General features: G+C 40.3%; 1 protein-coding gene and 2 pseudogenes across 1 annotated transcript; all 3 read right to left on the bottom strand.

Annotated features, from left to right (window-relative positions):
- Positions 1 to 1011: 1011 nt before the first annotated feature.
- On the bottom strand, positions 1012 to 2322 carry LOC149198480 (uncharacterized). The gene has a single exon (XM_089399291.1). It carries the CDS (start codon positions 2308 to 2310, stop codon positions 1027 to 1029), a length of 1284 nt encoding a protein of 427 aa, XP_089255417.1. The 5' UTR covers positions 2311 to 2322; the 3' UTR covers positions 1012 to 1026.
- A 3126-nt stretch (positions 2323 to 5448) lies between these two features.
- On the bottom strand, positions 5449 to 20203 carry LOC149198481 (uncharacterized; annotated as a pseudogene).
- A 3110-nt stretch (positions 20204 to 23313) lies between these two features.
- Positions 23314 to 24764, bottom strand: LOC149198482 (uncharacterized; annotated as a pseudogene).
- Between the last annotated feature and the right edge of the window lie 1528 nt (positions 24765 to 26292).

Below are 26292 nucleotides of genomic sequence, written 5' to 3' on the forward strand. Positions count from 1 at the left end.
GGCATTTAGCATTTAAACATTCAGAACATAAACTCATATGGGACCACACAGTTCATAAATGTATACAGGAAGTCAGAGCACATTCAGTGAATTCTGAGTGATTATACATCCATACCACTGTAAGAATTAAGAAAAGGACAACATCACATATTCTGAACATAAAAAATCCTTCATGAATCCTGAGAAGTAAAGTCAAGCATGCATTACTGAAAATGAGTCTTACATAGGCCAAATACAAGCTTTTCCATAAAATTTCCAACCTCAATTACATTGCTGTTTCAACTATATATAGAGTTCTTATTCTAACTGATCGAGATTCCTCCTCCAGCATGAGGGGAATTTGAAAACTACTTCTAATGACACCTATTAACCTTTTAACTAACTAATAAATACAACAAAGTGTTGACTGGAGTTTTTTTTTAAGAGATCTAAATCAATTATGACTCTAACTCCATATTACATGCGTGATGGCTTTAATTAAGATGATTTCGTTCTCTGACATCTGGCTCCTTTCTGGCGGTGGCTGTAATGGACCTTTAATGCTTCATGTTGCCCTTCAATATCACATGTTTTCCAATGTCATAAAACATAGGAAATTATCCCTGTTTTACTGGTCTTTGGTTTACCTCAAAATGTTCGAATCCAAAAAAACATATCCTTTATCCTTTAATTATTCAAAATAGAGCAGACTGCCACGTCCTTGATGTGCTGTCCACCGTTTTCAGGTACCTGTGTGATGACAAGACCTTTCAAAAAGATTTGCCGCTTTGTCAATCATAATTAAACAACTGAATTGTAACATGCAGCTACAGCAGTTTCGTAGCGCGCTACAAAACTGCTGTGTAATTTTAAAAACAAAGTCTTCCTTTCATAGCTAAATGATCGCCACTGTTCATGGCTTAAGCACCTTTTCATCAAAATCTTCTCCAACTTCTTTTGAGTAAGCATACCGTGTAGAACTTTGAGATGGTGCCCACAGCATACAGAGGATAGCATGTGCCAAAATCCAGTTATGATCCGTGCACTCTACCAACGCTCACTAAAAGGATCTGTTGCCTTGAAATACAGCTCATATCCAATCCAAGCCACAGAAACAATGACAGCCACTGCCAATGCATTTATAAATTTCCTGTAAATTTCCAACTTGGCTAGCCGCCTCCTTGCCTGGAGCTTCTCCAGTGCTTTAGACAGAGAAGTGAAAATCCAGAGTATCAAAAATGCATCCAAAATAGCAATTGGAAGGACAAGGAACATCCTTGTCTTCCCCGACAAATCATCAATTGTTCCAACATTCTCCACCACATCAAGCAATTCAGAAGCCAGGAAATATGTTGCACCAAGAAGAAGCACCTTTGAAGTAAAACCACCAAGAGTAGGCCTAACCACACCATAACCCATTGAAACAATCAAAAGGAGAATACGGGCCACAGTTTTCTTCATTGCACCAAATGTAATGGCCCAGAATGTAATTCCCATGGGCGTGACTCCAGTTTCATTAAAATTTGCATACTCGAAGTACCACCGTGTCATTTCAAACATACCAAGGGCAATAACAAGGGTAATACAATTCTGAAGCTGTAGTACATCCTTCCAAAACCTGATATACTGGGAAAACCAAATGAGTCCAAGTAATAGGTATACTAGCGACATAAAGCCATAAAAGGTCATTAGGGGTGCCATCCTGCCTGGTAAATAACCTGTAGGATTTTTCCAAATAGTCTTTCCATCCAGCAACAGCTCCTTTAGGGCTGGTTCACACAATATAAAATACAAGTTGTACATTCCAGTCTTAGGAATTGTTACTGATTGTGCTGACAAAGTGTGGGAAATTTCATCTCCACTAAATTCAATATCTAATACGTAAGGCCATTTGGGATCTCCTGCAGATTGGCGCCGAATGACTTCGCCTTGTTTGCACCCCTCTATCTTGGCAAGGTCGGAAGTACAACAGATAGCCTTTTGGCCACCAAATAGTGAACCACCAATATCATCTCGATCAGATGCCTCAAAGATGATAGCCTGGACCAGTCCAGTACTGTGTTCCATGCCTGAATGCTGAGCAACAGCTTCCGTTGTCCTCCGCAAAGTAATATTTTCAAACTTGATGTAAGATTTTCCATTGTTGGGGCCGGATCCAGACTTCTGATCAGAGTCAATCGAGGCTCTCATGCCCTCGTTGCGTCCATAGAGCAGGTAAGCGTTTCCACTCTCCTTGAAGGAAGCGTCCTTGTATCCGTGCACTGACCCTTCAACTCCCACATTCACTGCAATTACCAGCAAAAGCACCACGAACAGCCAAGCTGAAGCCATCTTCACTGCGAAGGAACGAGTACCTTCACACATCCAAAGCCTTCAACCTACCATTGAATTACCTCGACTCTTGTTCTCCGTGTGTCCTGGTGCCATTAAGTTATCCTTTTTGTTTACAAGGAATAGTTTCAGACTGCCCCAAATTCATGGAATAGAAGCAAAACCTAGAAGAACATTTCCCCGATTGCTCTGAGACTATTTTGAAAAGCCTGATTGAACGACCAAAACCGTAGAGTAAAATACAACTGCAAACATGTACTAGTACCAAGACACCTAACGACCTAAAACACAACGGATTCTGATAAGTATGACAGCTAGGTGAGATTTGCTATGGATCAGCACAAAATCACCTAGACCGGGTTTCTGCGCTACGAAATCACATGAAACATGTTGCGCTGCGAAAACACCTAAAACTGACTTATGCGCTACGAAATTACTTAAGGAGCTTTGTAGCACATAATAACCTTTGAACAAAGCTGACACATGGAAATTGTGTGAATTATGAGACCAATGGTGAATGAGGATGCACAGTGGACTCCTAAGACTCAGACTCTAAGACAAACAAAAACTCAAACCTAGACTAGCACCGAATTTTTTTTTACCATCAAACTAATGTGAGTGGTTTTGAAATTAGAATTCTTAAGTGATAACAGTGGCTCCACTTGGGATAGTGTGCTCCTGTAGTACACTAAGAACTCGTATGTCCAGTGCCTTATCCATTTATGACAAACAGAAATTTGCTTGACAAGCATCCCTTTCAAGCTTCTTGGGCCTTCACCTCGGGCTTAAGCTTGATGATCACTGTATGAGAAAAAGAAATCTACATCTACTGAAAAAATACTCAGTCAACCTTGAGCTTATTTGCATTTTCCTACCTACCTACCCTAACAATTCAAATTTCTTTCAGCTCAATCAATGTGAAATTTCCAATGTAGCCAATCATTTGTCTTATCTGACATTTGAGTTTTTTGACTGCATCGGAGTTCAGAGCCACAATGATATTGTGATGACCACTGCCACTGAAATTGCCTCTGATCTTCATAGAAAAACTGAAAAACTGGAGAGTAAAACTCTTCCATGTATTTAGCTATAGGATCCCAGAATACATGATTAGCTTGATGATTCTTGTAACTTTCTGGTTGTGCAAACTGATCTTCAACAACAGTGTACAGTTCCTCAATCGTGAAAGAGAAAGGAAGCAACACTCTCTCCTTGTGTTCTGCCATAGAAAGCTTCTGAAAATAATGATCATGATTATGAAAACTATATGCCTGAATTTGACCTTCTAAACCTTCAATGTCTTTCTCAATGTCCTCAGCAACTTCATCCAAAAATTTCATCTTATCCTCTGCCTTACACTCAAATGATTTTAGATACGAGGACAAGGACAAAGAAAAATTTTCATTTGTTTCTCCATTACTATGATCATTATTCCATTGTTTGAAACCTTGAATTGAAGGAGAGTTTGCCACCACATCTGATCTATCTATCCATTCCTCCAAAAACATAAGCCAAAAGTCTTCAAATGACTTAATGGATTTGGCAGGAAAGCTTTCAATCCACTGTTTGCATTTCCCTTGAAATGAATCATAGAACAACATAATGCAAACATCTTCATTTTTAACTCTAAGAAGCTCGATAAAATCACAGAACTCAGATAGATGCTTCAAAGTTAAACTCAAATCTTCTCCGTTGAATTTTGGACCATTCCTTAGAAAATATGCATCCTTTGGAAAATGATTTGGGAAACCATGAATTCCTGAAAAATTTATGCATGCATACCTTGAAATAAGAATGGTAGCATTTGGGTCCTTCATAACTCCAGTGGAATCACCATGAATCTATGAATTTTGAATTCTTCAACAATGGAGTCGCCAAGGTAGATTTGCAGCCTCGAAAACCTTCTGAGCTCCTGCTACCTTCAGAAGTTCAGCTTCTTGATTTCGGGAAAGAATAATCTTCGACTCTCGGTAGACGCACCAAAATGTTATCTCAAAATCAGGCCCTGGAGGGCTGCAGACCAGGAAGACTTCAAGTAACTATTTCAGACCTACTTTAGGCTGAGGCTTAGCCTCCTCAACCTGAGAGGGCTCTCTCAAAGGTTAATGATTTTGATAAAGATTAGATGGCTACCTCTATGAAACAAGTGAAAAATATGAATGGTTGAACATGATCAGTAAACATCCATTGGGCTTATGGAGTCAACAACACCTCAATATAACAATGAACTCAACCTTACATGGAAGTCAGGGCATTCAGCATTTAAACATTCAGAACATAAACTCATATGGGACCACACAGTTCATAAATGTATACAGGAAGTCAGAGCACATTCAGTGAATTCTGAGTGATTATACATCCATACCACTGTAAGAATTAAGAAAAGGACAACATCACATATTTTGAACATAAAAAATCCTTCATGAATCCTGAGAAGTAAAGTCAAGCATGCATTACTGAAAATGAGTCTTACATAGGCCAAATACAAGCTTTTCCATAAAATTTCCAACCTCAATTACATTGCTGTTTCAGCTATATATAGAGTTCTTATTCTAACTGATCGAGATTCCTCCTCCAGCATGAGGGGAATTCGAAAACTACTTCTAATGACACCTATTAACCTTTTAACTAACTAATAAATACAACAAAGTGTTGACTGGAGTTTTTAAGAGATCTAAATCAACTATGACTCTAACTCCATATTACATGCGTGATGGCTTTAATTAAGATGATTTCGTTCTCTGACATCTGGCTCCTTTCTGGCGGTGGCTGTGATGGACCTTTAATGCTTCATGTTGCTATTCAATATCACATGTTTTCCAATGTCATGAAACATAGGAAATTATCCTTGTTTTACTGGTCTTTGGTTTACCTCAAAATGTTCGAATCCAAAAAAACATATCCTTTATCCTTTAATTATTCAAAATAGAGCAGATTGCCACGTCCTTGATGTGATGTCCACCGTTTTCAGGTACCTGTGTGATGACAAAACCTTTCAAAAATATTTTCCGCTTTGTCAATCATAATTAAACAACTGAATTGTAACATGCAGCTACAGCAGTTTCGTAGCGCGCTACAAAACTGCTGTGTAATTTTAAAAACACAGTCTTCCTTTCGTAGCTAAATGATCGCCACTGTTCATGGCTTAAGCACCTTTTCATCAAAATCTTCTCCAACTTCTTTTGAGTAAGCATACCGTGTAGAACTTTGAGATGGTGCCCACAACATACAGAGGATAGCATGTGCCAAAATCCAGTTATGATCCGTGCACTCTGCCAACGCTCGCTAAAAGGATTCGTTGCCTTGAAATACAGCTCATATCCAATCCAAGCCACAGAAACAATGACAGCCACTGCCAATGCATTTATAAATTTCCTGTAAATTTCCAACTTGGCTAGCTGCCTCCTTGCCTGGAGCTTCTCCAGTGTTTTAGACAAAGAAGTGAAAATCCAGAGTATCAAAAATGCATCCAAAATAGCAATTGGAAGGACAAGGAACATCCTTGTTGTTGTGGGGAAAAGTATCCGATGCGGATGACACTAACCCTACTCTAAAGGTGACAGTCTTTAGCAACAACTGAAGGTAAAGTTTTCATGTTCCACTTTATGAAAATACAGAGAGAATGAAAAGAAGGTCAACCAACCTGGTGTCTTTTGCTTAGTCGATCCTTGTCCTTCTCTCTTTGTATCTCGTTCCCAGCTCCTTGCTCTCCTAGCCGATCCAGCTACACACAGATCCTGCACAAAGAAAGAGAGCAAACTACAAGATACATGTACTCATAACTGAAGCATGGATTAGGGTGCATCAAATATACATGTAAACACAAAACATCTATGTAAGACAAGTATATAGAAGAACATGCAAACTTTATTGATAGAAAGTAACAGGGTTCCGAGGAAGTTACAACCAATGATGTTGGCTCCAATCCAGCAGCACCTCCCCAGCAGCAAGAACTCTCCTCTTCACCTCTAGTAAAACAATCACCCAATAACTCTGACAGTATACCAACAGCACCTCCTTGCTTTAACAAAATTCCAGCCTCCTTAGACCTCATAGAAGAGCTCTATATATAGGAGAGAAGAGGAAAGGATGAGTCAGCTTGAGACTGACATGAAGCTGCCTTGTGTCCTCTCCATCTTCAGTTAGTCTTCAGTTCCTGTGTCCACTTGGAGATCCTTGCTTACACATGGTGATCAAGTACCTCTTACTCATCACAAGGCGAATCTCATGAACCAAGTGTCAGTTTGGAAGCTTCCTGGGCAGTTGACACCTTGCAGGATGACTGTGCCACTTGGCCAATCTCGCCCAGCGCAGGTAGCCTTCATTAATATTGACTTCCAGCGCAGGTACAAAGAGGGATAGTTGCATTCCAGCGCAGAAGCTCAGTTAAGCAGCTGACATGATCCAAAATAAGCCTGTTTTGAAGTGTTTTCAGGTGGAGAACTGATTGGAAGTGCTGTTGGTTGATGACCTTGTTCTTTTAGGGGTAAGAACAACATGTTTAGGGACTGAGGATCCCTGTAATTATTGACATTCCCTGCTCCTTGACGCGAGGCACAAAAATGTCTATAACAGTTGCCCCCTAAAGTATGAGGCCGTTTATCGGGTGAAATGCTTTAGCTAGAGGGTCCGAAGTTCATTCCAGTGCTGAGGAGAGTGCCCTGTAATACAATACAATACATTATTTTTCATTCAATTTTCATGACCTAGCTGAGGCGGGCATTCCCATGCTCAGCTTTTACAAATACATTTTGGTACATATGACAGACGATCGTCTGATGACAGACTGATAATCTTCCGCTGAAATTATCATCCTTTGAATAGGATGATCATCTGCTGCAATGATGTACATGGCAAATGTTTTTATATTTCCTGAATATATATCGCAGCCCGGATGGATGAAACTAGATCCGGGGTCTTCAAACTCGTTCGATCTTCACTCTAAGTACAAGTCGATCCATGTGAGAATTGCGCTGAAGTCGAACATGGAAAGACATCGCTTGATTACCGGTCAATAATGAAAACCGTTAACAAGCGCGAGAGGAATCACCAATAATGACAATGACCCTCAAGGTACTGCAGTACAATTCACGTGGCGTGAATAAAGGACTTGGCGTCGAACGCCACGCAAAATCTTCTGGTCGAAGGTCATTGAGGTATACCTGTCGCCGGAAGTGAGAAACTTGCCATTGAGGCATGCAAGCTTCAAAGTACTGATGGGGGTGTTCCTAGATCAACTTCTTGGATAATGAGCTGATGTCGACAAGAAGCGATCCGTCAAAGGAGGGCCTTAATGAATCCCACATCAATGACACGGAACGGAGCTAATGATTTAGTGGAGGTGGAAACAAACTGTGACATATGATTCAGGGTGGCGATCATGAAATGGATGAAGGATAATGTATGGTAGTGGATGGGACACGGTTGACACTTTCAGAATGACCCCTCTTGAACATATAACGACACTGATGCGATGGATCGGTAGCATTACCCCAAATGTGGATGGTGTGGCGAGGACCATGGTGATGAGACCGGTGAATGAAACAACCCAACCCGATGTGGTACGGAGGAAAAGTGTCATGTTCAAGAGTGACTTGCTACCTTTTAAACTTTGATGTTCTCCCAATTTTTCCCCAGTCATTTCTGACCAGTACCTCTTTATTTTTGTCAAGCTTGAGGAGGATAACATATGCTTGTTCTATAACCTGCCCTTCGGGCAAGCCCATCGCTAAGATTTAACGAGCCTAGCGATAGGGAAACTCGTTCTCGTCTAAAGACAAGTTTGTCGCTATTTAATCATTTTAACGAGTCTAACGACAAGGAAAACTCGGTCCTTTTCATTTTTAGAGAGTCTGAAAAGGTACAGAAAGTTAACTCCATAATTCCTTTTTCGTCAGCATATCCCTTAAGTCCGAAAAAGTATAAAACAATACAGAAGGGATGGCTGTTCGGTACTTTTAACGAGCCGAACAAGACAAGCGCTCGATCCTTTTGTGCAATAATCCCTCGGGTCCAAAAAGATTAAAATTTAGAGGAGGGATAGCGTTCCGGTCATTTAACGAGCTGGAAGGCCAAAACTCGGCAAACTTTTCATATTTTACGAGTCAGTGAAAAGAGCTGAAAGAAGACTCGTCTTTTGAGGAACGAGTGATAAACAGGGATAGCTACAGATTCCAGGTACAGGTTGGAATTTTCCAATCACGACAGTGTCACAAGGATGGCTAGGTGAAATCACTCTTCGCAGCTGTTTCTCAAAAGAGGTAAACACACAAATGGAAGTGAATGATCGGCCAAATGAACGGTGGAGGTGATGGATGACAACACGATCAAGGTTTTTATGGCTGATGAATTTACGATCTCAAAAGGTTATTTACCGGTTCATTTTTTCCATGAGCTTGAACTCTGGGGGAAACTTTTGCTGACACTTTTTTATTTTTTAACGAGCATAGATTCAGGCCTAAAACTGCTCGAATTTGCGTTTATTTTTTAACGAGCATGAACTATATGCTAAAACTGCTCGATATACCAGTCATATGAAGAACGCCTCTCGTAAGGACCAATTTTTATAGAGCTTATGCCTTACCACAACTATGCTCTAATTTTGGCAAATTTTACTTTTGCCCCACAGGCTTTCTTTATGCAAGTTTGGAAACGGCTAATCCTACGAGTTTAACGGGTTAGACCTACAGGTTTAAAGGGAGGACCTAAAAATTTAAAAAATAAATAGTCGTCCCTTGCTTGCATTCCAAAAGTTTGCATGCCCCCAGGTATAGGATAGAATTTCGAGGCTGCCCCTCCTCTCCCCTACCTTTTCTTTTCTTTGGGTGTTCACAGTTATTTGTCATCTTGCCAATCTAATGCTAACGATTTCTCGTTATTTTAAGGGGTCTTACGCAGTACTCAGGCTTCCCGTCGGCCCACTTTTAACAAATAGCTATTTGTGACAATAGAAGAACACTACTCAAAGACAAAACATTGGTGTTATTGAGGGAGGCTTGCCTCTTTCTTATTATCCGAAGAGTGGTTCTATTCGCTGCCGCAAATCAATCTCTTTCTTCGGCGGTGTCTATCATTGGGTTGTCCAAAGATGGTTACCCTCTGTCACAACAATACGGTCCCCTTCTTTGTAGGCTGCCCCTGCTTATCCTTCAAAACACATGTTTCGATGGGCGAGGCTTGAATTCAAAGATGTTGACTACTTGTTGTAATAAGGGAATTCCTACTCGGGCATTGCCCACTTTTTAGACAAAGGTGAATGATTCCCAGACACATAACTTTAACAAAAGATTATTATTCCAGAACAACCCCACTTCCTACGGACGGGGTACGGACTAGTCATATTCTTCTGCGGAAATTCTTCCTTATACCCGGAGTTTCTTCTGCCCGAAGCAGACCAGGGTGCATGCCCCCTGGGTTCCAGTCTCTCTTTCCGAATCACTCGCATTCATCGGGAAGTAGGACCGGGGGCGGAGGCGTATCTTGAGTGAATAGACCATTTAGGATTGGTATTTGACTATTTGCGATGCGAGATCCCGGAAATGAAAGTTGGTCTACGAGCTTGACCATTCTTCCTTCGTGTGGAAAACACATTACTCTAAAGAGTGAGGAGACTATCGCTCCCATGCAATAAATATAGTCGCGTCCAAGGAGTAGGTTATAATCCAAGGGTCCTTGGACGACCAACACGTTCATCTCGACGGTCTTCCCTTTCAATGTAACAGGTACATTGGGGAGGATCCCTAATGGTCGACTGGTTCCTTTATCAAAACCTGAGAGATTTCTCAACTCAGGTAAAAGCACTGGGGAACCCAGTGCTTTCCAAGCAATAGAGGAAAGGATACTCACAGACGCCCCTTCATCAATGATAGTACCAGCCATAATCATTCTATAGATCTGGACAATGATTCTGAATGGTATACTGGCTGGTAACCGGGGTCTGCCTAGTTGATTCCAATCAAAGGATACAACCAGGTTGCTTGGTGGTGGGACCGAATATACGGCCGGATATGACCCTGATGTTGTTCCTTCCTGCGATAAAGGAATGGGCGCATTGCCCTGACGCTCATCAGAGTCGGCGCTGATATAAAGAACCTGGATGGTGTCATCCTTATTCTCTTCAGCTAGGGTGTCGCATGAAGATGACTCTTCAACGACGGTGTCATTGGAAGACGGATCTTCAATGACGGAGTCATTGGACGATAGAACCTCTGAAGGAAGAACCGGGTCAACTGCCGTTTCGACCTTTAGACTCTCGTCTGGTCTGGATTCGGTAGGTTCATTGTCAATGACCGACACTTCAGTCGACCACCTGAGAGGGTCAACTGGATTTTCAACTATCGAGGGATTAGGCGCGAGTTTTTGATATCCAGGAGGAAGTCGCAACGGTGACACCGGGCGATCTTCCAAAACTCTCTTGGCCTCATCTAAGAATGGACATTTGTGGATGGCATGATTACCTTCACACAATAGACAGGGTGATCTTGGTCCCCTTCTTCGTCCTTCACTCTCGCTAGTTGACGGAATGCAATCAACTTGACAACCAGAGGTTGATGCTACCGGATTGTGCAACCTTGGGGACCAGTCCCTTAGTATCCGGGGAATACAAGGACAATCACGATGGAAATGGATCCCTTTGCAAATGACACATGGCGATTTAGGCCCGGTCGGTGCAGTGTGTGGGTTTTTGTCAGTTTTCTTCTGCTTGCCCCCAGTCGCCTTCGCCAGAGGCTCCTTCTGCTTCTTTCCTTTCTTCTTCTTTTCCTTCTTCTCCTTGGGAGGCTGACTTTTGCCGGCTCTACCCTGTGAAGATGAAGGATCAGAGGAAGTATCATAAGAAGTGGAAGGCTGGTGGGTAGTTCTAGATTGTTCTGACTGTTGATTCGACTGCTCAGGATTAGTGGCGATCTGGACTACATTAGTTGAAAAGAGCCAAACAGGGAGGCCGATTGTCAATCCTGGAAGCGACAATGTAGCCATATGAGGCGCACCAACATCTCCCCAAGAGGAGAAGGGATTTGGACTTCCGCCAAGGTTACTTCCTTGGTTGGTGGGCTCCATACTTTTTAACTGAAAGATCAACGTGGGAATAACAGGTGATTATGTTCCGCTTTAAAATAAATTTTATTTACGACGCTTTTAGACACAAACTTGCTTTTTCATGTTTTAAGAGTCGAGAAAAAGCTAAAGATGACTCTAGTCGCCTTCGATGTATTAACGAGCCCGAAGTGACAAATGCTCGGTTGGACTTTTTCAGTTATAGAGTTTGAAAAAGGCCAAAAGAAACTGCTCTGGAGATCTAGGCAGAGGGTGTGCCAAACCTTTCGCGAAACCACAGAATATGTTTTACGGTACGGGTGGTCGATCTTCGTGAATGCTGTGTTCACTGCATCGCGATCAGTAGGGCGGCCGACACGGTTTCCTAAGGATAAAGGATAAAAGCCTATAGGGGTCTCCCAATATACTCGACGGTACGCGGGAGCTCAAGTCCGTGTTAGTGCCACCGACTCTCAGGAGGAATCACCCACCTTCATAGAGATCGACAGTCACTATGTTTAACGACGTCGGAACACGTCTCTACCTAGACCTCTAGATGTTTGCGTTAAATTCCAAAGCGTTGTTATGTAAATTGAGTTTATTTTAATGTTGATCTTTCTTAACAGTTTTCCTTTCAGGTTCGCCACGAGATGTATATATACAACTTCCTATATGCAATCTAAGAATGAGAAGCAAAATCTTTTCAGTCTTTCAACTTTGAAAACCTTAATCTACTTGAGGGAAAAGAAAGACACAACTTTTTCCACAGATCAAAGAACACACACTAAAATGCACATTTTCCTAAATCATCAAGCATACAGTCAAATGCAAAATGCACAATGCATGTATTTCTTTTCGTTATCCTTAATGTTGATGCTAACAAAAAGGAAACTGTTGTACGATTTTTGAATCAACTTTCAAGTAAAAATAAACAAGCTTGTCCACAATCAAAACGACACCTTATGATAGACTTGTTTAAAATACAGGAAATGTATAGATTCAAACCATAAAATGAAAAGCAAACAAACTCAAACAGCTATGAACAGTAATGAAACTATCTCATAAGATCACAAAGACACTTTTACAGTTCAGGATCTAAGAGGTCACAGCTATACTGGTTCGCTTTTCACAATGGGAAACTGGAACTGAAACAAGAAATACTGAAAGAACATTCACAGTTTCATCATACAACTGAGGCGGAATAATGACAAGGAGAAGTGGTCTACAGCAAGTACAATGACCAGCAAGCAATCATCAAGAAAATCAGTGAAAACAGGGCCAAGACACAAAGGGAAAGCTGAGCTAGACTAAGGCTAACTGGACCAGCGCAGGCACTGGTCTGTCAGTTTCACTCTCAGCGCAGTTCCCGAAGGGAGTACCTGCGCTGTAATGCAGACTGCCTGTGGACAGCCTGCACTGACTTACGAGAGTTACGTCTGCAAAGAATTCCGGGTCATAAAAAGCTCAAAAATGAACTGTTTTTGCTGAAATAAAAAGCTATAGGTCAAGTACAGGCTAAGGGATGATCAAGAGGATGAAGATCTATCACAAAGAGTAAAGATTCTTTTGTAGATTAGCTCTTCAAATCTTGAATTTGCTCAGCAAAGGAGCAAGAGTAGCAGACCCTCTACTTCGCTTTTGATATAGTCAAAAGCTTTTCGATTTGGTACTCTTTTCTTCAAGAAATGAATAGCAAAATACTACAAACACCAACAAGATACTGGGTTCCCCAGCGGAGTCGCCAGTTTGTTGTGGGGAAAAGTATCCGATGCGGATGACACTAACCCTACTCTAAAGGTGACAGTCTTTAGCAACAACTGAAGGTAAAGTTTTCATGTTCCACTTTATGAAAATACAGAGAGAATGAAAAGAAGGTCAACCAACCTGGTGTCTTTCGCTTAGTCGATCCTTGTCCTTCTCTCTTTGTATCTCGTTCCCAGCTCCTTGCTCTCCTAGCCAATCCAGCTACACACAGATCCTGCACAAAGAAAGAGAGCAAACTACAAGATACATGTACTCATAACTGAAGCATGGATTAGGGTGCATCAAATATACATGTAAACACAAAACATCTATGTAAGACAAGTATATAGAAGAACATGCAAACTTTATTGATAGAAAGTAACAGGGTTCCGAGGAAGTTACAACCAATGATGTTGGCTCCAATCCAGCAGCACCTCCCCAGCAGCAAGAACTCTCCTCTTCACCTCTAGTAAAACAATCACCCAATAACTCTGACAGTATACCAACAACACCTCCTTGCTTTAACAAAATTCCAGCCTCCTTAGACCTCATAGAAGAGCTCTATATATAGGAGAGAAGAGGAAAGGATGAGTCAGCTTGAGACTGACATGAAGCTGCCTTGTGTCCTCTCCATCTTCAGTTAGTCTTCAGTTCCTGTGTCCACTTGGAGATCCTTGCTTACACATGGTGATCAAGTACCTCTTACTCATCACAAGGCGAATCTCATGAACCAAGTGTCAGTTTGGAAGCTTCCTGGGCAGTTGACACCTTGCAGGATGACTGTGCCACTTGGCCAATCTCGCCCAGCGCAGGTAGCCTTCATTAATCTTGACTTCCAGCGCAGGTACAAAGAGGGACAGTTGCATTCCAGCGCAGAAGCTCAGTTAAGCAGCTGACATGATCCAAAATAAGCCTGTTTTGAAGTGTTTTCAGGTGGAGAACTGATTGGAAGTGCTGTTGGTTGATGACCTTGTTCTTTTAGGGGTAAGAACAACATGTTTAGGGACTGAGGATCCCTGTAATTATTGACATTCCCTGCTCCTTGACGCGAGGCACAAAAATGTCTATAACACTTGTCTTCCCCAACAAATCATCAGTTGTTCCAACATTCTCCACCACATCAAGCAATTCAGAAGCCAGGAAATATGTCGCACCAAGAAGAAGCACCTTTGAAGTAAAACCACCAAGAGTAGGCCTAACCACACCATAACCCATTGAAACAATCAAAAGGAGAAGAAGGGCCACAATTTTCTTCACTGCCCCAAATGTAACGGCCCAGAATGTAATTCCCATGGGCGTGACTCCAGTTGCATTAAAATTTGCATACTCGAAGTACCACAATGTCATTTCAAACATACCAAGGGCAATAACAAGGGTAATACAATTCTGAAGCTGTAGTACATCCTTCCAAAACCTGATATACTGGGAAAACCAAATGAGTCCAAGTAATAGGTATACTAGCGACATAAAGCCATAAAAGGTCATTAGGGGTGCCATCTTGCCTGGTAAATAACCTGTAGGATTTTTCCAAATAGTCTTTCCATCAAGCAACAACTCCTTTAGGGCTGGTTCACAAAATATGTTAGACTCTTTCATAAAGCAATAATAAATCCAAACATAAATTAATTAATTAAATATTCCAAGTTAGGAATTTGTGCATAACTCTTGGGTTGTTCCTCTAAGATAGGAGTTAGTTTAGGTAACTCCTATATTGGTGTGTCTGGTGAGAAATGATCTCAACCAAAGGAGAAATTATCTCAACCAAAGGTGTCTAAGATAGCACGCACTATCTTGAGACCAATATCTCTCATCTATTTATTTGTAACACTATTTCAATTATTTTGATGTAATGAAAATGTGAGAGAATACATGAGGCTTCAGCCTTTTTCCGTCAATATATTGTGTCTCTGGTTTTTATATGTGATTTATATATTTTTCTGAGTTAATGTCATTTTCTTCATGTGGTATCAGAGCCTGGTTTAGGCTTCATGCTGCCCCATTCGTATTCAGCATTGTGTAAGGTTGTATTGAACCCGTCGGTGATCCCATGCCATGGGAATTGTGTGGGGGAGGCACATAATTCAATAGAAATTATTGCGCATAGAAGGAGCGTTGTCACTCCGGGAAAGAAGTCTGTTGAGGCCAAGAGAAAGCCATTGCGTGCACCTGAAAATTGACTCGTGGGTGCGAAGGAGAATTAATTCTGATGGTTTATCTGCAAAATTTGTTTTGCGTGGAGCGTAGACAACATTTGACTGTGCATTGAAAAATCTGCTATTACCTGTTGCTGTGTAATCAAGCATCCAATCGGACCTCCAGAGTAACAGAAGTTGTGGAAGGCGAGCGAATATATATCGATTTGGAACCCAAGCTATTCCTTTTGTCATTTCTGGGAAGCATCTGGACTAGAATATCTCTCGTAGAATTGGATTGCCTTGGAGACTCGATTTCAGAGAAAATTCACGACTTTGAGGAGCCTTGGACAGCGAACCTTATAAATTTGGTGCATTCTGATCTGTTTTGACCGCAAACTCACGGGTAAGAGCTTCCATTTCTAAAGTATTTAGGAAACTCTTATTGAGCGGAGCGGATTTCTTGTTTTTGGCACGACGCAGGGAAATTACCTTTGAATCGAAAGTTGTGAGTGTTTTTGTTCAATAAGAAGTCTGTTTTTCTTGAATAAGAAGGCTGTGCTTAAGTTTTGTTGAAGATTTGATCCTTTTGGATCGGTTTTGCTCCATAGACCCCGCTTCCTCTCAGTTCACCTCAAGTTTGTTTAGTTTTCCCAAAATTTGCATTTTTCTATAAAAAATTGCATGTACCGATGACATATTCTTGCTTTCAAGCTGCTGAATATTTGCTCCTCTTTGAGTCAGCGTTATTTACTTCTGCCAATATCGCTCAGCTAGGGATGCATCCTAGTTTTTCTAATATCCTTCCAACTGTACCAATTTGGAGCGGAACAACCGTCTGTAGCAGTTTTTAGCCATTAAATAGCTGAATCCGACCAGAACAAGCCAGAAAATTGTAAAAATGTTGCGGAACTAGAGATTTTAAGGCGCAGTTCAAGAGAATCCAGATCGTATTGAAGGTCAGGTCTAAACAGCAGGTGGAATGAAGGTGCTAAACTGAAGCAAGGAAGCAACTTTAAAGGATCTACGTGGATTATAGAACCTGCGCGGGCAGAGCGGTAGCCTGTTGTGGAAACAACTGTTAATTCTTTTTATGTCCCAAGTTGCTTGGAATTGAAATTTCGAGCATCAGCGGTCAGAAATAAAACAGCTTGTAGAACCTGCGTGGAAAAGAAGCCCTGCTGAAGAGTTTTGCCTGAAGGTCTGTGGAAGGTTCATGAAAATATGCGTTAAATTTGTTGTGGTGAAAGTATTCAACATGGAGGAGCCAGCATTAAACACATGATCAATCGCAAAGTTCCATTTGGTGTGAGTGGGAGTGGAGCGTTCAATACATAAGCTCAATGCTCCTTTCTAAGAAGGTAAACGAATTCTTTTTAGCGTGCATAATTGACCTCTCAATCATTTACATACATAAGCATATCATGGGGTGTGGTTTATAATTTTTATATTTGCATGTGAAACGTAAATTCACTTTTTCATAAAGTGATTTTATAAAATCCATAAAAAAAAACTTTAATTGAAGAGAGGTATCAAAGTGAAACTTTTGTAGTGGGGAAATAATGTATATTATTTAAATGAGTGATTTTATGGAGAGATAAGGAGCGGATAAAATCATTTATTTGTAAGGGAGAAATAAGGTGTATATTTTGTAATCTTGGAGTGATAAAGTTTTTTTCTTTGAAGTAAGAAGTGATTTTGTATTTGGAGTGATAAGTGGATTTCTTTGAGAGAAATTCCTTTCTGTAATCCAAAATAATATTTTACTTTGAGAGGGATTTTGAGAGTGAGTGAGTCCAAGTAGTTTTTTGAAGACAATTTTTTTCTTCAAAAAGTTCTAGAACTTTGATTCCAAGAAGATGTTGTGAAGACTGAGCGATTATGTACTCCAAAGTTTAATAAAGACATATTTTTTTGTGGTGTTTGTGTCCTAGATCCGCCCGAAATTGAATAAGGGGATCTTAGGTACACGAAGAGTGTGTTGATGATGGTGCATGCTTCATGTTTTTTGCTTATGATTTGTGTCTAGTTTTGACACATAAATGATCTCATTTCATGCACACATAAAATACAAAGAGCAAGCACAACACCTATATCGAAATAATTGCAAGGAAGGATAATTAAGCTCCACACATACAACAACTCATCAAAGTTTTCAACATCGACATTCTACTTCAACAAGCAAATTCAATCAAGTTAATGAATTTGTAAACTTCACTGTTTCAAAGCAAAGTCTACATCGACATTCTTGCAAACAAATTTAAGAACTTGTAAATCAAATTCCAATCACATTGAATTGTAAAGGGTGCATTCTCGGTTGAAACCGACACCCAAGTCTTGAATTGAGTCATTGTAGTGAATCATTGAAATCATTGTAAGCTTTTTTGGGTGCATTTTCGAAAGTGTTCGACACCCTTCCTTTAAAGCACAATCAAGTGAGTCCATGAGTTTTAACTCCTTGAAACAACCATCACAGCAACCACAACAAGTTCAACTCTAACACCAATCCAGCAAGTTGAGATCAACAAATCAAGCGAGTGTGCCAGTCAAGTCCCATAGCAAGCAAGCCTGTCATCCAAGTAAAAAAATCAAGTGCAACAGTTCAAAGCACGACATCTTCGACAAGAGAGCCTGACTTCAAGTGAGCAAGTTCAGATGGCACAACATATTCAGTTGTTAAACATTCTTCACAGTTTGATCATCTCCAGTGATGAAGACATGGTGCACGTCAGCAAAGAAACTCTTGCTGATATTTCACGGCATCTACAGCTAACGCATGAAACCATTGAGTTTCTTCAGCTTGAGTCCCAACTTCAAAGGAATGAATTGCAAGAAAAGAGTGATACTTTCAAGTCTTTGAACCATCCAGATGATAAGTCATTCATCCCAACAACTTCAGGTGTCGAAGTTGTTCATGATCAAAGTCAAATTTCTTCCAAACCCATCATCAAGCCCTGGGAAGAAATTCAAAATAACAAGAATAGACGTGGCTTAGGATATGTCCCTGATGACATCAATTTACAAATCCCATCTTATTCCAAGCCAATTAAGTTTGTGAGTGCAGGATTTCTTGAACCACTCACCTCAGTAGGTACTAAGAAAGTTGCCGACAAACAGAATTGCACACAACCTAAAGTTGAAGTCCAATCAAAGTGTTCTCATTGTCAAAGAACCGGTCATATGGAAGATCAGTGTTTTGATCTCCATCTGTGTTGCCATTGTGGCAAGCCCAATCATTCCTCAGCAAAATGTCGCAACCACCAAAAATCAGGCAGATTGAAGATACATTATGACTGGATTGATCCTTGGGAATGGTCATCCACAGTCAAACGGTTGTCTCAGTTCTACAACTGACTCCAATCTTACCTAGTGCAGCCAGCAGTGAACAGATGATGGTACTCTCATGCAGTTGAATGAGGGAGTACAACAGTGAAACTCTCCTACACCTGAAGGGGGGGAGTTCAAATATATTTTGGAGCAAATTGTCTCTCCTTTTAGCTGAAAAAGGGGGGAAAATTTCAATGAAATTGACAAGTGGTTGTCAGACTGAAAGTCTCGACAACATCAGCGAAGCAGCCAGTGGGCATCTTCATCAGCCAGTGGGCATCTTCATCAACCAGTGGGCATTTGTCATCAGCAGTGAGCATCAGCAAATTCGCTAGTGGGCGATCGACAGCCAAAGCAACAGTGAGCAGCTTTCATCCTCGCAAAAGCAACATTGAGTTGTTTTTCGACATCTTCAGCCAGTGGGCAATCATCATCAAATTGTGTCAGTGGACACCGGATGCTGTTTTCAAGCAAAGGACAGTTGGATCCTTTTGCGGCTTGGCACATGATGGAGTTGTCAAGCAACATTCAGAGATGAATCAAGCATGCAGTTGATTCATGTTCTCTTCAGATTTGAGTTTTTTCCAGCATCCAGTTTTGGCGGTTTTTTCAGGCAATGTTTTTGAGGATCAACATGAGAACTTGGAAGATGGTTCTCGTTCTTATTTTTGGATTTATCATTGAGGGGGGGAATGTTAGACTCTCTCATAAAGCAATAATAAATCCAAACATAAATTAATTAATTAAATATTCCAAGTTAGGAATTTGTGCATAACTCTTGGGTTGTTCCTCTAAGATAGGAGTTAGTTTAGGTAACTCCTATATTGGTGTGTCTGGTGAGAAATTATCTCAACCAAAGGAGAAATTATCTCAACCAAAGGTGTCTAAGATAGAACACACTATCTTGAGACCAATATCTCTCATCTATTTATTTGTAACACTATTTCAATTATTTTGATGTAATGAAAATGTGAGAGAATACATGAGGCTTCAGCCTTTTTCCGTCAATATATTGTGTCTCTGGTTTTTATATGTGATTTATATATTTTTCTGAGTTAATGTCATTTTCTTCAAAATATAAAATACAAGTTATACATTCCAGTCTTAGGAATTGTTACTGATTGTGCTGACAAAGTGTGGGAAATTTCATCTCCACTAAATTCAATATCTAATACGTAAGTCCATTTGGGATCTCCTGCAGATTGGTGCCGAATGACTTCGCCTTGTTTGCACCCCTCTATCCTGGCAAGGTCGGGAGTACAGCAGATAGCCTTTTGGCCACCAAATAGTGAACCACCAATATCATCTCGATCAGATGCCTCAAAGATGATAGCCTGGACCAGTCTAGTACTGTGTTCCATGCCTGAATGCTGAGCAACAGCTTCCGTTGTCCTCCGTAAAGTAATATTTTCAAACTTGATGTAAGATTTTCCATTGTTGGGGCCGGATCCAGACTTCTGATCAGAGTCAATCGAGGCTCTCATGCCCTCGTTGCCTCCATAGAGCAGGTAAGCGTTTCTACTCTCCTTGAAGGAAGCGTCCTTGTATCCGTGCACTGACCCTTCAACTCCCACATTCACTGCAATTACCAGCAAAAGCACCACGAACAGCCAAGCTGAAGCCATCTTCACTGCGAAGGAACGAGTACCTTCACACATCCAAAACCTTCAACCTACCACTGAATTACCTCGACTCTTGTTCTCCGTGTGTCCTGGTGCCATTAAGTTATCCTTTTTGTTTACAAGGAATAGTTTTAGACTGCCCCAAATTCAAGGAATAGAAGCAAAACCTAGAAGAACATTTCCCCGATTGCTCTGAGACTATTTTGAAAAGCCTGATTGAACGACCAAAACCGCAGAGTAAAATACAACTGCAAACATGTACTAGTACCAAGAAACCTAACGACCTAAAACACAACGGATTCTGATAAGTATGACAGCTGGGTGAGATTTGCTATGGATCAGCACAAAATCACCTAGACCGGGTTTCTGCGCTACGAAATCACATGAAACATGTTGCGCTGCGAAAACACCTAAAACTGACTTATGCGCTACGAAATCACTTAAGGAGCTTTGTAGCACATAATAACCTTTGAACAAAGCTGACACATGGAAATTGTGTGAATTATGAGACCAGTGGTGAATGAGGATGCACAGTGGACTCCTAAGACTCAGACTCTAAGGCAAACAAAAACTCAAACCTAGACTAGCACCAAATTTTTTTTTACCATCAAACTAATGTGAGCGGTTTTGAAATTAGAATTCTTAAGTGATAACAGTGGCTCCACTTGGGATAGTGTGCTCCTGTAGTACACTAAGAAATCGTATGTCCAGTGCCTTATCCATTTATGACAAACAGAAATTTGCTTGACAAGCATCCCTTTCAAGCTTCTTGGGCCTTCACCTCGGGCTTAAGCTTGATGATCACTGTATGAGAAAAAGAAATCTACATCTACTGAAAAAATGCTCAGTCAACCTTGAGCTTATTTGCATTTTCCTACCTACCTACCCTAACAATTCAAATTTCTTTCAGCTCAATCAATGTGAAATTTCCAATGTAGCCAATCATTTGTCTTATCTGACATTTGAGTTTTTTGACTGCATCGGAGTTCAGATCCACAATGATATTGTGATGACCACTGCCACCGAAATTGCCTCTGATCTTCATAGAAAAACTGAAAAACTAGAGAGTAAAACTCTTCCATGTATTTAGCTATAGGATCCCAGAATACATGATTAGCTTGATGATTCTTGTAAATTTCTGGTTGTGCAAACTGATCTTCAACAACAGTGTACAGTTCCTCAATCGTGAAAGAGAAAGGAAACAACACTCTCTCCTTGTGTTCTGCCATAGAAAGCTTCTAAAAATAATGATCATGATTATGAAAACTATATGCCTGAATTTGACCTTCTAAACCTTCAATGTCTTTCTCAATGTCCTCAGCAACTTCATCCAAAAATTTCATCTTCTCCTCTGCCTTACACTCAAATGATTTTAGATACGAGGACAAGGACAAAGAAAAATCTTCATTTGTTTCTCCATTACTATGATCATTATTCCATTGTTTGAAACCTTGAATTGAAGGAGAGTTTGCCACCACATCTGATCTATCTATCCATTCCTCCAAAAACATAAGCCAAAAGTCTTCAAATGGCTTAATGGATTTGGCAGGAAAGCTTTCAATCCACTGTTTGCATTTCCCTTGAAATGAATCATAGAACAACATAATGCAAACATCTTCATTTTTAACTCTAAGAAGCTCGATAAAATCACAGAACTCAGATAGATGCTTCAAAGTTAAACTCAAATCTTCTCCGTTGAATTTTGGACCATTCCTTAGAAAATATGCATCCTTGGGAAAATGATTTGGGAAACCATGAATTCCTGAAAAATTTATGCATGCATACCTTGAAATAATAATGGTAGCATTTGGGTCCTTCATAACTCCAGTGGAATCACCACGAATCTATGAATTTTGAATTCTTCAACAATGGAGTCGCCAAGGTAGATTTGCAGCCTCGAAAACCTTCTGAGCTCCTGCTACCTTCAGAAGTTCAGCTTCTTGATTTCGGGAAAGAATAATCTTCGACTCTCGGCAGACGCACCAAAATGTTATCTCAAAATCAGGCCCTGGAAGGCTGCAGACCAGGAAGACTTCAAGTAACTATTTCAGACCTACTTTAGGCTGAGGCTTAGCCTCCTCAACCTGAGGGGGATCTCTCAAAGGTTAATGATTTTGATAAAGATTAGATGGCTACCTCTATGAAACAAGTGAAAAATATGAATGGTTGAACATGATCAGTAAACATCCATTGGGCTTATGGAGTCAACAACACCTCAATATAACAATGAACTCAACCTTACATGGAAGTCAGGGCATTCAGCATTTAAACATTCAGAACATAAACTCATATGGGACCACACAGTTCATAAATGTATACAGGAAGTCAGAGCACATTCAGTGAATTCTGAGTGATTATACATCCATACCACTGTAAGAATTAAGAAAAGGACAACATCACATATTCTGAACATAAAAAATCCTTCATGAATCCTGAGAAGTAAAGTCAAGCATGCATTACTGAAAATGAGTCTTACATAGGCCAAATACAAGCTTTTCCATAAAATTTCCAACCTCAATTACATTGCTGTTTCAGCTATATATAGAGTTCTTATTCTAACTGATCGAGATTCCTCCTCCAGCATGAGGGGAATTCGAAAACTACTTCTAATGACACCTATTAACCTTTTAACTAACTAATAAATACAACAAAGTGTTGACTGGAGTTTTTTTTTAAGAGATCTAAATCAACTATGACTCTAACTCCATATTACATGCGTGATGGCTTTAATTAAGATGATTTCGTTCTCTGACATCTGGCTCCTTTTTGGCCGGTGGCTGTAATGGACCTTTAATGCTTCATGTTGCTATTTAATATCACATGTTTTCCAATGTCATGAAACATAGGAAATTATCCCTGTTTTACTGGTCTTTGGTTTACCTCAAAATGTTCGAATCCAAAAAAACATATCCTTTATCCTTTAATTATTCAAAATAGAGCAGACTGCCACGTCCTTGATGTGCTGTCCACCGTTTTCAGGTACCTGTGTGATGACAAAACCTTTCAAAAAGATTTGCCGCTTTGTCAATCATAATTAAACAACTGAATTGTAACATGCAGCTACAGCAGTTTCGTAGCGCGCTACAAAAATGCTGTGTAATTTTAAAAACACAGTCTTCCTTTCATAGCTAAATGATCGCCACTGTTCATGGCTTAAGCACCTTTTCATCAAAATCTTCTCCAACTTCTTCTGAGTAAGCATACCGTGTAGAACTTTGAGATGGTGCCCACAACATACAGAGGATAGCATGTGCCAAAATCCAGTTATGATCCGTGCACTCTGCCACCGCTCGCTAAAAGGATTCGTTGCCTTGAAATACAGCTCATATCCAATCCAAGCCATAGAAACAATGACAGCCACTACCAATGCATTTATAAATTTCCTGTAAATTTCGAACTTGGCTAGCCGCCTCCTTGCCTGGAGCTTCTCCAGTGTTTTAGACAGAGAAGTGAAAATCCAGAGTATCAAAAATGCATCCAAAATAGCAATTGGAAGGACAAGGAACATCCTTGTCTTCCCCAACAAATCATCAGTTGTTCCAACATTCTCCACCACATCAAGCAATTCAGAAGCCAGGAAATATGTCGCACCTAGAAGAAGCACCTTTGAAGTAAAACCACCAAGAGTAGGCCTAACCACACCATAACCCATTGAAACAATCAAAAGGAGAAGAAGGGCCACAGTTTTCTTCACTGCCCCAAATGTATCGGCCCAGAATGTAATTCCCATGGGCATGACTCCAGTTGCATTAAAATTTGCATACTCGAATTACCACAGTGTCATTTCAAACATACCAAGGGCAATAACAAGGGTAATACAATTCTGAAGCTGTAGTACATCCTTCCAAAACCTGATATGCTGGGAAAACCAAATGATTCCAAGTAATAGGTATACTAGCGACATAAAGCCATAAAAGGTCATTAGGGGTGCCATCCTGCCTGGTAAATAACCTGTAGGATTTTTCCAAATAGTCTTTCCATCCAGCAACAGCTCCTTTAGGGCTGGTTCACAAAATATAAAATACAAGTTATACATTCCAGTCTTAGCAATTGTTACTGATTGTGCTGACAAAGTGTGGAAAATTTCATCTCCACTAAATTCAATATCTAATACGTAAGGCCATTTGGGATCTCCTGCAGATTGGCGCCGAATGACTTCGCCTTGTTTGCACCCCTCTATCTTGGCAAGGTCGGGAGTACAGCAGATAGCCTTTTGGCCACCAAATAGTGAACCACCAATATCATCTCGATCAGATGCCTCAAAGATGATAGCTTGGACCAGTCTAGTACTGTGTTCCATGCCTGAATGCTGAGCAGCAGCTTCCGTTGTCCTCCGCAAAGTAATATTTTCAAACTTGATGTAAGATTTTCCATTGTTGGGGCCTGATCCAGACTTCTGAACAGAGTCAATCGAGGCTCTCATGCCCTCGTTGCCTCCATAGAGCAGGTAAGCGTTTCCAATCTCCTTGAAGGAAGCGTCCTTGTATCCATGCACTGACCCTTCAACTCCCACATTCACTGCAATTACCAGCAAAAGCACCACGAACAGCCAAGCTGAAGCCATCTTCACTGCGAAGGAACGAGTACCTTCACACATCCAACACCTTCAACCTACCACTAAATTACCTCGACTCTTGTTCTCCGTGTGTCGTGGTGCCATTAAGTTATCCTTTTTTTTACAAGGAATAGTTTCAGACTGCCCCAAATTCAAGGAATAGAAGCAAAACCTAGAAGAACATTTCCCCGATTGCTCTGAGACTATTTTGAAAAGCCTGATTGAACAACCAAAACTGCAGAGTAAAATACAACTGTAAACATGTACTAGTACCAAGACACCTAACGACTTAAAACACAGTGGATTCTGATAAGTATGACAGCTGGGTGAGATTTGCTATGGATCAGCACAAAATCACCTAGACCGGGTTTCTGCGCTACGAAATCACATGAAACATGTTGCGCTGCGAAAACACCTAAAACTGACTTATGCGCTACGAAATTACTTAAGGAGCTTTGTAGCACATAATAACCTTTGAACACAGCTGACACATGGAAATTGTGTGAATTATGAGACCAGTGGTGAATGAGGATGCACAGTGGACTCCTAAGACTCAGACTCTAAGACAAACAAAAACTCAAACCTAGACTAGCACCGAATTTTTTTTTACCTTCAAACTAATGTGAGCGCTTTTGGAATTAGAATTCTTAAGTGATAACAGGTTTAGTCAAATTGAGTAAACACAATCCTGGTCAACGCTGGTCAAACTTGATCTGTCATTCAGAAATCCCTAGTAAAAAGGGGTAGATTTCTTATTTTGTGGGATTTTCCTAATTTTGTGAACCAAACTTGATGAGTTCGACCTATTTGGATGGATTAGGATAGATAAAACTGTTAGAGTCATTATAGAAAAGTTTGTTTATGATTTGCCTATTAAAACACAGTTCATAAACCATTCAAAGTGTGTAATTTTGTATTGAGACTATTGAAGACTTTTGAGTTAATTTGAAGAATTAGTTATATTGTTCTATTATTGTTCACGTTGTGAGATTTTTATCAAGTTCGCTGTAGCTGAAGAGTTCTTCAGGTGTACAAGGCAAGGTTGGAGGGCCCCCATACCAAGTTAAGTACAATTTGGTTAAATTTTGTATAAATTAGCATAGTTTTGATTCAATATTTCTTGTTTAAGTTTTATGATTCACTTGCTTAGATGTGTTATGATTTCTTTATGAGTTCTGGATGATTTTGGTTTAAGATCTAATTTGCATATGAAAGGACAACCAAGGATTTAAGTCTTTCTATTAAATTATGAATCACAACTAAAAATCATCCTTTTGCATTTCTTGAATTACTTCGTGAATTTCAGTTTATGGTTTGATGCAATGGTAATGTTGTTGGAGTAGAACTGTGAGGAAGGACAACGAGGACCTCCTAAGTTAGGATCCCCTTCTCTTGCTATATACACATCACAAATTGCTGCTCTTTAGTTTCTCTTCTTGTGGACAATACTGTGAGGAAGGACAATGAGGACCTCCTAAGTTAGGAACCTCTTCCTTTGCTTACTGCATCTTGAATCAGAGACTTTTTAGTTTCTTTATATTTGGAAATTATTTGTAATATGCACTTCCTT

This window comes from Pinus tabuliformis, chromosome 2_1 (genome assembly GCF_031772625.1).
Source record: "Pinus tabuliformis cultivar Carrire ecotype Pingquan chromosome 2_1, CPIR1, whole genome shotgun sequence".
In the NCBI taxonomy this organism is placed as follows: Eukaryota; Viridiplantae; Streptophyta; class Pinopsida; order Pinales; family Pinaceae; genus Pinus; species Pinus tabuliformis.